General features: G+C 38.5%; 1 protein-coding gene across 7 annotated transcripts in view; it reads left to right on the forward strand.

Annotated features, from left to right (window-relative positions):
* APBA1 (amyloid beta precursor protein binding family A member 1) overlaps nucleotides 1-13,168 on the forward strand; it is a 92,313-nt gene extending 79,145 nt beyond the window's left edge. For 3 of the 7 annotated variants that reach the window (XM_039357379.1, XM_039357381.1, XM_039357382.1), the window contains exons 6-13: nucleotides 267-299; nucleotides 2,445-2,534; nucleotides 3,526-3,711; nucleotides 5,049-5,228; nucleotides 6,311-6,523; nucleotides 9,191-9,310; nucleotides 9,956-10,096; nucleotides 10,976-13,168. In XM_039357379.1, coding sequence (XP_039213313.1) covers nucleotides 267-299; nucleotides 2,445-2,534; nucleotides 3,526-3,711; nucleotides 5,049-5,228; nucleotides 6,311-6,523; nucleotides 9,191-9,310; nucleotides 9,956-10,096; nucleotides 10,976-11,047 — 1,035 coding nt within the window. In that variant the 3' untranslated portion in view covers nucleotides 11,048-13,168. The remainder of the gene's footprint in view (nucleotides 1-266; nucleotides 300-2,444; nucleotides 2,535-3,525; nucleotides 3,712-5,048; nucleotides 5,229-6,310; nucleotides 6,524-9,190; nucleotides 9,311-9,955; nucleotides 10,097-10,975) is intronic. The other 4 variants (XM_039357384.1, XM_039357386.1, XM_039357383.1 and 1 more) reach the window with 3 other exon arrangements.
* The last annotated feature ends 1,318 nt before the right edge of the window (nucleotides 13,169-14,486 follow it).

Raw genomic sequence — 14,486 nt, forward strand, 5'->3', positions numbered from 1 at the left:
ATATTGATGTATTGTACTGCAAATACAGTAGTTCCTAGTCAACTAATTCCTAGTCAACACCAAGAGCCATGTTGGTTGAAATGTATAAAAGTTGTAATATAACATATCTGGCAGAATGTAGGCTGGAAAAGCTGTTCTAATGTACTGTATATACACTTTAATTAGGTGACAAACAGGTGTACTGTTATAGATCCCTGGTTGACATAGAATCTCTACAAGATGTTAGCTAACTATTCTCCTTTCTTTATTTATTTCATGCTAAGCAGATGGCCCAGAAATTAGCCAAAAGCAGAAAGAAGGTGCAGTACAATTTCATCATGTGTTGTCTAGGTTTTGTTATTTCATTTTATTTTTTTTGCATCTCTGTTTGTCAACATTTTAAAAAAAACAATCTGTATCCAGCAAGTGTTTTTCATTAAATGTTTGAACCACTATGTAAATTGATTCATCAGATAACATCTTTTGCTTATTAGCCATTTCATGACCATAATAAGATAATTATTAATCAAATGAAAACATGCTATTGCTAAAAGTACATCCCAAATATAGGGCTGATGAATATTTGTTTAATTTTATGAATTAAATCTTTCTTTCCAAAAAAAGACTAGTTATATTTTATTTTATATTTAAATTTCATTTAATTTAATTAATGAAACAAAATTGCTGGATGCAACCAAATGACTTACTTTACTTATGTAAAATTTAAATTCTATAATTATATGCAGTATATATAAACACATATCAGTCTGGAATAGTAGAGAAAACCTACTCATGCAAACACAGTTTAGCAGTGGGCAGCAAAATACAATAACATGGTATTCTAGAGGAGAGGTCCCCAACCTTTTGGGCATCAGGGACCAGTTACGTGGAGAGAGGTTTTTCCGCAGACTGGAGGGTGTGTGGTTTTGTGTGCTGCCTGCATCTTGCAGATGGGGCTTTGCTTGTTCATGCAGATCAGTTGCTGGCATGCCATGGACTGGTACTGGTTCACAGACCAGGGGTTGAGGACCTCTGTTCTAGAGCAGCGGTTCTCAACCTATGGCTCGCGACCCCATTTGGGGTCGATCGACCATTTTTCGGGGGTCGCCAAAGGCGGCGATCCGCCATTTTCTCCCCTCCGGGGGCACTGCCGCGCATGCGCGCTGCGCATGGGGGGGCCGCCACGCATGCACACCGCACACGGGGGCGCCACCGCGCATGTGCGCCGCACACGGGGCGCCGCACATGGGGCGCCGCCACGCATGCGCGCCGTGCACAGGGGGCTGCCGCACATGCGTGCCGTGCACGGAGGGCGCCGTGCATGCGCGCCGCGCATGCACGCCACGCACAGGGGCGCCGCCGCGCATGCGCGCTGCGCACGGGGGCACACATGCGCGTCGCGCACGGGGGCACACATGCGTGTCGCGCACGGGGGGCACACATGCACACCGCGCACGGGGCGCTGCCGCGCATGCGCGCCATGCATGGGGGGGCATGCCGCGCACGGGGGGCGGCGGCACGCCACGCATGCGCATAACGTTTGTGTGACGGGGTCGCCGTCACACAAACGTTGAGAACCGCTGTTCTAGAGCATTGTATAGGGCCAACATTTTCAGCATTTACGTTTTTTTTCAACAAATAAATACGTTGTGCGAGTCGAGGTTTTAATGAACTTATTTCTTGCTCTTTCAGTTATAAAAAATAATACCAATATTATTTGGTGGTTGGCTGGTGAATTTTTTTACCACAATAATTGGAGGGGCTGGAAGAATGTGATATGTAGCATGCATTGTACATATGTTACAAATAGCCCATGTTACATTAACAATACTTCTATTTGTATGGCTGTAGCAAGTTCTACATTAGAACTATATTAATTTTTCATCACTCCCAACAACCAATTTTATTGTAGTGGGAGCTGGAAGTGGGATTATTTTATTATTTTTGCAGTTCTTATGACTAATTGTTCATAAGCTGGTCATGCTTCAACATAAAACAAAATGTCATGAATATGAATACACATGAAAACCTGTTTTTATGACCGTGCTTTTACTTTGGCGAAAGAGGGGAATGAATACTGAGCATATAAAGGGCAATGGCTCCTTTTTCTTCCCTCTTCTTTTTTGGTAGCCAAAACAGCATAATGCCACATCTTCAACTCTACCTAACTGTGCCTTGAGCTCATTAGCCATAATTAATGAAAGATTGGCTGGTAAACAGATTTAAAAGAATCCAGGGAAAGCCCTATGCCATTTAAGAGAATGTGTTTTCATGTCAGGAAAAAATATTATATGGGCAAGAGTTGGGAGGAAATTAACAATTTTTTCCATCACTCATATTTCATACTATTTCTGTTTATCATTAACTTCACAGTTGAATAGTACATTTTGTAAGATTTATTTGATTTATGTCTAATCCAATCTTTTAAAAAGTACACATTTCCTAACTAAAAATGTCTTTGACAGCAGGTTCCTGAAGGTGAATCTCAGCCCATGACTGAAGTTGATCTTTTCATTTCAACACAGAGAATAAAAGTGCTAAATGCAGACACTCAGGTACAGCAAACTCTAAACTATTTTACAAGGATTGGAAATACATCATGGAGTCATTTCTTGTTTATTTCCATTTGCTTCTTGCTTTACTATAAACAAAACATAATTTGGAATTTTTGTAAGAGGATGAAATAATTAACTGCTTTCCAAACTGTAGAGAGGGCCTTGGCCTCTCCCCTGCCCCACCAGGAAGAACAAGTCGAGATAATGATGGAATTTGCTAGCAGTTTCATCAGATGGGAAGAGGAGGGGTTTTCCCCCCACTCTGGACAAGAGATCCCTTGGGACGCTGGAGGAATGGACTTTTAACATGGTGAAAACACTAGCATTCTGAAAAGCTCAGAACATTGGCATTCACTAGCTGGAGGGGAAAATGCCTTCCAGAACAATAGCATTTTCTAGAGCTTTTGTCAAATTTAAGGTCTGTTCCTCTGACACAAAGAAGGATTTCTTCTCCCTGCACCGAACGGAGGGGAAATACTTTAGATAGCAGTGGGAACAGACACCAAATCCAATGTCCCTTTCCGTTTGCAATCTTCCCTGCCAGCTTCCCCAGTGACTTTCTGGGGAAGCCGGCAGAGAAAATTGCAAATAGTAATCTTGTGATTCCCAGGCACTTGGCAACGGGTCATAACTATTAACAGGTTGCCAAATGCCTAAAATGTGGTCATGTGATGTGGGCAGCACAACTTTTATGACGGCTGGAAGTGTTTTATGGGCCATAAAGCATCCATTCTGAGGCTGCCATGACTGCAAATGGTCATCAGACAACTGGTTGTAAGTCAAGGATTACCTATACATGTTATGGCCCCGATAAATGCTTTACAAAAGACTCTTGTGATCTGGCAGGTGGGAACTCTTATTCTTCCTTGATTTGTATAGGTGATGAAGATTTCCTTTAATTTGGAAAACAACGGAATGCCAGTGTTCTTAAATGGTTGTGTTAGTGATAAAGAACACTAATACAAGGGTCTTTTTTTCTTTTTTTTTAAAGGAAACGATGATGGATCATCCTTTGAGGACCATTTCCTACATTGCAGATATCGGAAATATAGTTGTATTGATGGCTCGAAGGCGAATGCCAAGATCAAATTCTCAAGATAATGTGGAGGCATCTCATCCTTCTCAGGATGGGAAGAGGCAGTACAAAATGATCTGCCATGTTTTTGAATCTGAAGATGTAAGGAACTTTGTCATTTCCCTGTTAGAAATTAATATAGAGTCCTCCTCTTTCTGAAATGCAGCCATCAGGCTGTTTGTTGCAATCAGTAGTAGTAGGCCATGAAAGCATGCATGTACCGATCCTGATAGGAAGGAACCTATCAGTAAGAGAAAGGTTGTCAGTTGTCTAGCGTAGTCTGCTAGTCATTGTTTGTCCCGAACCATGTCCTGGACCATGGAAATCAGAGAGACATGGGTAAGACGTCTTTTTTAAAGCAGTTTTCGAATAGAACTGTAATGGCAAGAGAGTTGAACAAACAAGAAGGCTGCTAAGGAGTTGAGGAACACAATGGTGAGGTAAAGGAGGGAGTTGTCCCCGTATATTTGGGTGGTGAGACCTGAGTTAGTTTCTTTAATGGGGCAGGCTCTCTGCCCAAAAGTCTTGCCCAGTGCCTTTGTGGACACTTGCATTGGAGGGGAAGAGTTAGCTCCCCCTCTTTGACTTTTGTGGCCAGCAATAGCAGCCAGTAATAGCTGCCTCTCTTAGTTTTTAAGTGGCACTTTCAGCTGATGATCCCCTCCAACTTCTTGCATCTGAGCTAGCCCTGACGATCATTATGACAAATGGACTTTAAAACCAACTAATATTAATCCTAGGACAGATAGTATTTGGTGAAGGGAAGCAGGTACAGAAAGGACAAGAAAAATGAGAATCTGCTTCCTTAATTCTGGGTGCTACCCTGAGACTTGCTGAGAGAGGAATAATGATTTAAAACAATACCAGGAGAAAATGATGCAAAACTACACTATCGTGCATTTTCTTTAATCCACTATGCCATGAATGATGGCTGCAAGATCAATAAGGCCTGGCCATGAATAGACCAAACCAAGAACCTACATAGAAGGGGGAAACCACAGACAAAATGCAGTTTTGTCTGTCTATTTTAGGGGTGAACCAGTTTCTGTAAAGTTTCATCATATTAGAGGAGAAATCTCAAGAGGCTGCAAAAACTGTTTATTGCTTGAGCCTAGTACACATTCTGAACAATAAAATCACTCCCTCATGTTTGCTATTCCATACAGTGCTACATCCATGGAATTGTTGAGATCAATAGTTTGAAGCAGCTTTTCAAACTGAGGACCCAAATAACATTGTAGCGTTCTGTCTACTTCCCTCAGGCGATTTGTGAGCCCTGAGTCTCACTCTCACCATGCATTGTTTGATATACTGCAGTTGCCATACATTTCACCACCCAGCTTATGGTGGGCTTGAAAACCCATTTTTAAATCATCTCTGCCCCTACTGGATGTCCTTAACTATTTTACTATGTTTTTTTTCTTTCATAACTATTATAGGCACAATTAATTGCACAGTCCATTGGCCAGGCCTTCAGCGTGGCATACCAGGAATTCCTGAGGGCAAATGGAATAAATCCTGAGGACCTGAGTCAGAAGGAATACAGTGACCTCCTCAATACCCAAGATATGTACAATGATGATCTGATCCACTTCTCAAAGTCTGAAAACTGCAAAGATGTACGCACCTCTTTATTTGTAATGCTGTTGAACTAAGAGTCTTCCTCTCAGCTGATTTATAGAATAGAATAGAATAGAATAGAATAGAATAGAATAGAATAGAATAGAATAGAATAGAATAGAATAGAGCTGGAAGGGACCTTGGAGGTCTTCTAGTCCAGCCCCCTGCTCAAGCAGGAGAACCTATACCATTTCAGACAATTAATTGAGTGAATTCCTTCACATACCATACATAATTCTAATTACTTTTAGAGATGGCAAAACCAGTTGTTTTCTCCCTTCCCTTTTCTCCTTTTTTCATCTTTAAAAATATTCACACCTTGGACGAATATGCTTTGCTAAGGTGACCAACTTTTTTACAATGAAAAGGAGGACACAAATAAATTGAAGAAAAAAATATCATAAATAAAAGAAACATTTTATTCATTGCAACAATAATACAGACAACTTGCATGTGCAAAGTTTGCTAGTTGGGTGTTTTGGCGCGCTCAGCAGCAACTCCTATTGGCTTTCAAAAGCCAGTAGGGGGAGTAGCACAGCTCATGCAAAAGTTGAAAAAAAAAAAACATCAAAAAACAGTGCCGGAACGCCGTTCTGAGCGTTCTATGAGAAAAAAAAAAGCCCTGCAAATTAGTCTTCAAATATTAAAAAGGAGGACATGTAGGAGGACACTTTTCGAGGGAGGACAGAACTTAACAAAAGGAGGACTGTCCTCCCTAAAGGATGACGGTTGGTCACCTTAGCTTTGCACTCTTTTGAAGAAACAACTTTCTAATATTTGGCACGTTGGACCATCACTGTGATGTATCAGTAGGGAAAAAAGCTAGTTTAAGGCATCAGCAATTTCTCTCCTGTAGATGTATAACATTTGTAAGAAAAGTTATTTAAGAGTGTTTCTATTTCCACTCCATGGTTACACACCTAACTGCTTTATGTATTTTTTACTAAAGTAAAATTTTAAAATGTTTACCGTATATTGTAGCTACATGGGTAAGGCAAAAGTGTTGACGATTGGGGCTACTTTGCAGATTACTACATTTCATAATGGAGAATTGTTTCTAAATTTTGTTCTCTCCCTTCAGGTTTTCATTGAGAAGCAGAAGGGTGAAATTCTGGGCGTAGTGATTGTAGAATCTGGGTGGGGATCCATCTTGCCTACAGTTATCATAGCCAATATGATGCATGGGGGACCAGCAGAGAAATCTGGAAAGCTGAATATTGGAGACCAGATCATGTCTATCAATGGGACTAGTTTAGTTGGCCTACCACTCTCTACATGCCAGAGTATCATAAAGGTACAGAATATGATCTTTGTTTATTTAAAGCAGGATCCTGACTCTACTTAATCTACAGGAGCTTTCTCTGTTTAGCAAGTTCATATGGTAACTGAATATGTAAGAATTGGGGATAATAAAAGTTATTGATAGAAATATTACTAAGTATTCCCTTTACAAGTTAAAGCAATAACCCACAAAGAAAAAAAATCCATAAGTGACTGCTACTATGAGATGAAATCAAAATGATGACATATATATTGAAGGTTTATCAAGAAGTGCCATCTTTTCCTATGTACACTGTGATATTGTACACATGTAAAAGGCAGCATTTGTATCATAAGACTGCAACACATTTCATTACTTGCTTTCCTTGAATCCCTATAAATTATATCATACAATTCGGGTCACAAACGTAAGGGGAAGAGGCCCTGGAAAGTGTGAAGAATATATAATAGTAGTTTAGTGTATTTCCAAATGCTTCTGAATGAGAAAGGATTTCTGCATTTATTGATAAATAAAAGGGGGGTATGACAATTTTTTTAGTCCTTTTTAGCAGCAACCTGCAAGAAAATTAATTAAGCTGAGATACGCTTGTCATTATCATTATTATCATTATCAGGTTTATTGTAGAGATTGCCGCCCATGATATCTGTCTGTCGAATCAGATAAAATAGGTTAACCTTCCATGTCCTACCTTATGAGATTTTTATCTGATGGCTCTTGGTCACACAGAACTGATCTGATCTATTCCTCCTTCTTTCAATTAAGATCCTTTAAAACCATCTAGCAAACCAAGAAGGCATGTTGAGCGTGAAATTGGCATCTGGAGTACACATAACTATGTATATTCTATTTCATTATGTTGATTTTGTTTTGTTTATTTTAGGGGCTTATAAATTTTGAAGGAGTTGCTTTCTATTTTGTGCTGATGTTGATTTTTATTTGTACCAAGTCTTCCAAAAATAGGTGGCAGGAAAATAAAGAAAAAGAATAAAATAAATTGTCAGAAATGGACAACAGCAACCTCCACAGACTATTCCACCATTGTATATACATCTTATTGTCAGGGTGGAAGTTTTTCCTTAAACAGAATGTAGTTGTAGTTTAGCCTCCTTATTTCTGATCCTAGTTTCTTGTTAATGGAACATAATTCCTGAACATCTTCCTTGTAGCATCCTGGTCTGTACTGAACACTGATATCATGTCTCCCTAGTCTTTTCTCCACACCGGTCCCAGATTTCTTCAACCTGTCCTCACAGACCAATGGCCTCAAGTCCCTGTAATGCCTTTGTTTCTGTACTCTTGAATATGTTATAATCTGCCCATAATCATACACAGTATTCCAGATGTGGTTTTGTAAATGTAGAGTAGAGGTGGTTAAAGCTATTACATGTCTTTGATACAGAACTTCCGATGCAGCCCAGAACTGTATTAACATTTCTAGAGCTGTTTCACATTGCTCTTATGTTTAGCTTATGTTATGACCACAGTCAAATCCTTTTCCGATGTAGTGGTTCCCAAGCCACAAAGTTCCTTGTCTTGCTGAAGAGCATGTTTGTCTGCTCAGCTCAGTCTTCCAATCTGAGCATCTTTGTCTGCTCAGTTCAATCTTCCAATCTGTCCAGATTAGACTGCAATTTCATTCTACATCCTGAATGTTAGCCAGACCTCCAAATTTAATGTCATCTGAAAATGTGATATCCACCCATCAATCCAGGTCACCAATAAAAACATTGAACAATATTGGCCACAGAAGTAGTCCCAGTGGTGCTCAGTGGCACCCAATGGTTTCTACTGTCCCACTCAATGTAAGGGCATTAATTCATAGGTATTGAGACTAGGTTCAATGGCCAACAATTTTTAGGATCATCTCTTTTTTTCTTGATTTTTCTATTACTTCTCCAATTTGTCAATGTTGATTTGCAAAGGTCCCAACATCCCTACAGAAAGTTCCTTCAACATTCTGTTATCACTACACCAGCGGTTCTCAACCTATGGGTCGCGACCCCATTTGGGGTCGATCGACCATTTTTCGGGGGTCGCCAAAGGCGACGATCCGCCATTTTTCCCCCTCGGGGCGCCGCCGCGCATGCGCACCGCGCATGGCGCCGCCACGCATGCGTGCCGCGCCGCGCATGCGCAGAACGTTTGTGTGACGGGGGTCGCCGTCACACAAACGTTGAGAACCACTGCACTACACAATCCAGAGGCTGCATACTAGCTAGAAGAGCTTCTACCGTATTCCGATTAATCTGCAGTCATCTTTGTGTTCATTTCAAAGCACAGGGTTTAACTCATACCTGGGCATTTTACGGCCTGCAGGCCACAGGCAGTCCCAGTTCAGCCCACGGTGCTGGTAGCATTGGGGCTAGGATATCGGGGGATGGGGTAGTTTTGGCAGAAAGGGTGGGGCAGCATTAGCAGGGCAGGGCTTCGGGGTGGCAACAGGGCCAGGGTGGCAGCCGTCTTGCACAGCAGTTCCAGTTTCTTGGGGAAATTAATTGCCCACCCCTGGTTTAACTGATGCAGATCTTATAATTATTTATTTTTGTATACCTTGCTTTTATGTTAAGAATAAATTAAATGTAATGCTACCGAAATACTCTTTTAAAGTATACTTACCATATTAAGGTCCATTGCAGATTTCAAAAGAATAATGTAAAATTCTGCTATATTGTATCCCAGGGTTTAAAAACACAAGCCAGAGTGAAACTGAACATAGTGAGATGTCCTCCAGTAACTACGGTACTCATTAGAAGACCAGACCTCAGATACCAACTAGGCTTCAGTGTACAGAATGGCATTGTAAGTAATAGTCAATATTCTTCCTTATTCATAATCCTATTTATCGCAAATATTACTTTTAAATGCTTCCAGTTAAAACATTCTCATGTAATGAGAATACTGAGCATGATACCTTATTAGTATTATATTTTTAATCCATTCATTCAGCTCAAGGAAGCAAACATACCTAATATTCCTGTCTCCTATTTTCCCCACACCACAATCCTGTGAGGTGGGTTGGGTTGACAGGGAGAGACCGGTCCAAAAACACCCAGTCTCCTGATTTCTAGGCTAATACCTTAATCACTGCATCAAAGTGGCAATCATGCAAGTTCAAATTAATGCTCGGCCTTATTGAAGCACCTGCTATTTATTTTATTTTATTTATGAGACTTATATACCGCTTTAAGTGCAAGCACTCTCTAAGCAGTGTACACCAGTAAGCAATGTATATATATATTTACATTGCCCCCAACAATCTGGGTCCTCATTTTACCTACCTCGGAAGGATGGAAGGCTTAGTCAACCTTGAGCCGGTGAGATTTGAACCGCTGACCTGCTGAACACAGTCAGCTAAAGTGGCCTGCAGTACTGCACTCTAACTGCTGCGCCACCTCGGCTTTTTTTTTTTTTTTTCAATGTTGTTAGTTTCTTATATCTTTTCAGATCTGTAGTCTTATGAGAGGAGGGATTGCAGAACGAGGAGGAGTCCGAGTGGGTCACCGAATTATTGAAATAAATGGACAAAGTGTCGTAGCAACACCTCATGAAAAGATTGTTCATGTTCTCTCAAATGCTGTTGGTGAGGTAAGAGCTGGCATCCATCAGTGCCCCATGAAAGCTTGGCTTGGCTGCATTATTGCTGCCACAAATTAAAATGCTGGTAGGACTGTTTAATGCAGATAGTAAAGTTATAAATTTTCCTGAGCCTGTGTATTTGCTGGGTTCAGGATTATACCCCTTTCTTCCAAGCTGTTTCGATCATATAAGCACCTCAGGATCATAAAATATTGTATATACTCATAGACAAACTTAGAATTTTAGCTTTCCAGAAACAAAATGAGTGGGGCCACTAGCTAGAAGTCAGAAGTCACAGTCATCAAAGAGTAACACCTCCCATTATACATAAGGAAATATGATCTGCCCCTCCCTTATATATTGGTCAGCTGTGATTAGTTATTTTGTCATTTAACTTTACATCCGATGATTTAATAGACTGATCTCTGAAATAAACAACATATAACAATGTTTTGTATTAAAATTTTGAGTTGCTGTTTAATATCCCATTTTAAATATATATTCATACATTTAGCATTGATCAAAATATTGAATGGAACTTTTATTTATAGGCTTATCCTAATAGGTTAGCTAAAAGGTGATATTGTGCATTGGATATTGCTATTGAATGTGCACATTGTCCTGTTTCAAATGTTTTTGGAAAGGAGAGTAGTGAAGCTATTTACTTTTGACTCAATGCAAATGCCCCGATCCTTTTGATTATTCTAGATCAGGGGTAGGCAACCTTGGCTCTTTTATGACTCGTGGACTTCAACTCCAAGAATTCCTGAGCCAGCATAGCTGGCTCAGGAATTCTGGGAGTTGAAGTCCACGAGTCATAAAAGAGCCAAGGTTGCCTACTCCTGTTCTAGATGGAGGATCAACTGAGTAGTCCTTTCTTTCTTCCAGATTCATATGAAGACTATGCCAGCTGCCATGTACAGACTCTTGACTGCACAGGAACAACCGGTTTACATCTAAAGCTGACTCTTCCAGTGTGCATGGAGGAGATTCCTTCTCATTAGTGGTGGTGTTTTCTTGGGCTGCCGTTTTGATGTCTGCAGCAGCATCTCTCTTCTTCTTTTCTTACCTTTGATCATTCCGTTGGGTATCAGATGGCATTTTTGGTTGCGCCTTTTTACAACTAGTTTTATGTAACTAAGAATCTCTAATATACACGTGCATGCACTTCTTCAAGCTATGTCATTTATGTTTTGTGGCTCTTATGATAGAAAACACAAGTATCCTAAATAAAAATAAAAGTTAGAAAGCTCTTTTCACCGACAGATGGCAGGGTAAAGTTCTCAAATTTATGAAAATAGATAGGATATTAATCTGTTTCTCTTATAACGTTGCTGTGCCAAAGGTAGGAAAGCAACATTATAATTTTACCCTAAACAGTTAAATGTGGTTTGAAGGAGACACTGATTTCCTTATGTAATTAAAAATCTATATAATGGAAATCTATTACTGAAAGATGGTGTTTAGCTTTTGCTGATAGACCTCCAGACTTTTAAAGGTGTATTGTCTATGGAAGATATTATTTTACAATTTTTCCCCTTGAGTTCAAAAACTTTCCTCATATTTCCAAAAAGTCATGTATTTCTTGAATACAATACGATTTTTTAGAAGTGGCTTTCCTAATTCCTATTTTCTTTGCAAGATGAATGATAAATTCTAAATATCCAGTAAAACCAGTATGAGGATATGAGGAAAAAGTTTTGCTAGACTTCCTATTCTTTTTCCATTGTGGGCATAATAAGTTTTCACATTTTAAGTGTATGCTTGTTACAAGAATTTTAACAAGTCTGCATACAGTACTACTTTTGTTTGTTCTGAGCCAGTTTTAATTTTAACATATCTTGGTATAAAAATCTTGAATTTATTTATTTTTATGACTTTTCTTTAATCTGGACCATAATTATGTAAGAAAAAACTTAATTTATTTTGTTATATACATATATATATATATATCTATATATACACACATACATATATAAAATAGACAAAAAGTTATTCCTACCCCATGTGATGCTAAGAAGGTTGTGTTCAGTTAATATTGTAGACACTTGTGAAATGAAAGAATATTGCAAAAAGTTTGATTATGATAGTTAAAATCAAGGCCAGTAGACTGTAATGTTTGTAGTAAACTATAGAGTGAGAACACAAAAGTTTAGGTCCTGTGGCAGCTTACACAATTATAAATTTAGCACAGTATTTTTGAATAGCGCACATAAATGTTTATTCACCCTACATACCTTGATCTTTAAAATAATCTAAAATTGTTTGCTTTGATACGACAGACATGTTTTATCTTTCTGAAAAGTGTTTGGTATTTGTGTGGGATATAAGAAAGAAAATAGAAAATAGAGTAAAAAAGGGGAAAGGTGACAGCCCAGTTTTACATCCAGAGCAACACATGTGTGCCAAGGGAAGGAGCTGGGTGTTTGCATGTTGCATGGATGTGCACTCTGCACACATGTTGCAAAGATACGTAATGACCAGGTCTTCGGGATAGAGTGCCCTGCATGGGTGTTAGATGTAAATGCATGGAGATTCCATCCTTTTCCAGAAATGTAAAAGCCCTGGGAAGCTGAGAATTTGATAGTACAATAGAACAGTGAGTGATTTAACAGAAAACTATTTCCTTCAGGGCATGGTGTTATTAAGGTTATCTATGCCCCAATCACACACATTGGCAGAGGCATAGCAACAAGACTGGAGTGTTAATTCCCTTTCTTCAAAAGAATTGTACACCATCACATATTGCCTATAGAGTATTACTGGAACACTATACAATAATAAATAAAACTTCATTTCACCAGTCCAAGTTTGCCATCCAGTCCTATCTATTGTAGTACATTTCAACTTGCTGAAATCAGTGACCAACTCTGCATAAGGCTGAGATGCAAATTTGCGGTCAGTGAGCTACTTAATACTGTTGCTTTACTGAAATGAAATGGCTATAGCTCAGGTCAACAAACTAGATGTGGGATCACTAAGTGCTGCATAAAAAGTACAAGATATATGCATAAAGCTGTAATTTTTCAAAGCAAAGCAAAATAAAATATATTACGTTCAGCTCTTGGACTTTGGACATTTAACTAAATTCACTATTGTATTTATTTAGTTGTGAAAAGAAAATGCATTTTTCTGCATTTGTATATATGTGAATATATACACATACACTTGCACACATACACATACGTGCTATATATTCAGTTGGCCTAAAATTGGATTTTTTTTCATCTTTCTGTTTTGCTTTTTTTTTCTACTTGTAGGGCATGGTGAGTTTTTCATTTTTTAAATACAGGAATGTAGCTGGAGAAACGCAAAGTTATGTGGATTAGGAGTAAAATGGCATACACTACATAAAGTGCAAATAAAAATGTATTCAATGCGATAATTCTGTGAAATTACCTTGCTATGGAACAGATGTTTCTAGCTATAGAATCATCAGCTTTCCAATATATATTACAAGTTTGTAATATATATTACAAACATATAATACATATTATAAATATATAATACATATATATTTATATGTAAATTATCTTTGTGTGAAACATCCTCCATTCAGAAACAAGCAAGTGGAACTTTATTGATGGTGAGCTGCTTTAGAAAATATTGCAATTGTTTGTAAAGGCTCTAAGCATTCATTATTGTGATCAGCACAGGAACATAACATGCTACTAACCATAACCACCTACAATTTGAAAGTCACAAAGAACTTATTTTTTCCATTAAAGACCATAATTAATTTTCTTCCTGATCCCTACAATCAAGAAAAATGGCCTCCATTCCAAGTTAAAAAGACCTACAGCTTTTCTTCAACATTGGCTCTTAGAATAGGTTTGTTGTATTTCAGGTATACCTAATAGCCTTCCTGATAAGACATATTAACAAAGTAAGATGTGAGTAGGATTGATGCCTTTTAAAGAAATGAAACAAATACTTAAGCTTCAGCATGTCCTTGAATTCCAGTACGTTTTTCTAGAAGATAGTCCAGTTCAAAAAGTCCAATATTAGGACTTTCTCTTTTTCTTTCATTTTGTAATCAACTCCAGAACCTCCAAAGAATATTATAAGAATGATACGGATTGGAAGTTAAGAATTCACTGAATACATATGTTTTTAATACTTGATACGAGAAGATTCTCTGTGTGATCAAAGGAACTATTTATTTTATAAACATTTCCAGTCTGCAAAAAGTGCAGGAAAACATAGTAGCAAACTTTAATTACAACAGGTTTACAATAAAGTTTAGGTTGCCTCAAATTTACCATTTTTCCTACGTGCATTTGAATAATTTAATTTTAAGGTAAACATTTTTTATTTTAGGAATAAAAGAATTGTGTTCAAACAGAAAATATGCATGTGTGTATATGTGTGTAATTTCTGGACTGTCTGGGAGGGTTAG

Source organism: Crotalus tigris, unplaced genomic scaffold (genome assembly GCF_016545835.1).
Source record: "Crotalus tigris isolate CLP2741 ecotype Arizona unplaced genomic scaffold, ASM1654583v1 scf7180000018916.1150873, whole genome shotgun sequence".
Taxonomy (NCBI): Eukaryota; Metazoa; Chordata; class Lepidosauria; order Squamata; family Viperidae; genus Crotalus; species Crotalus tigris.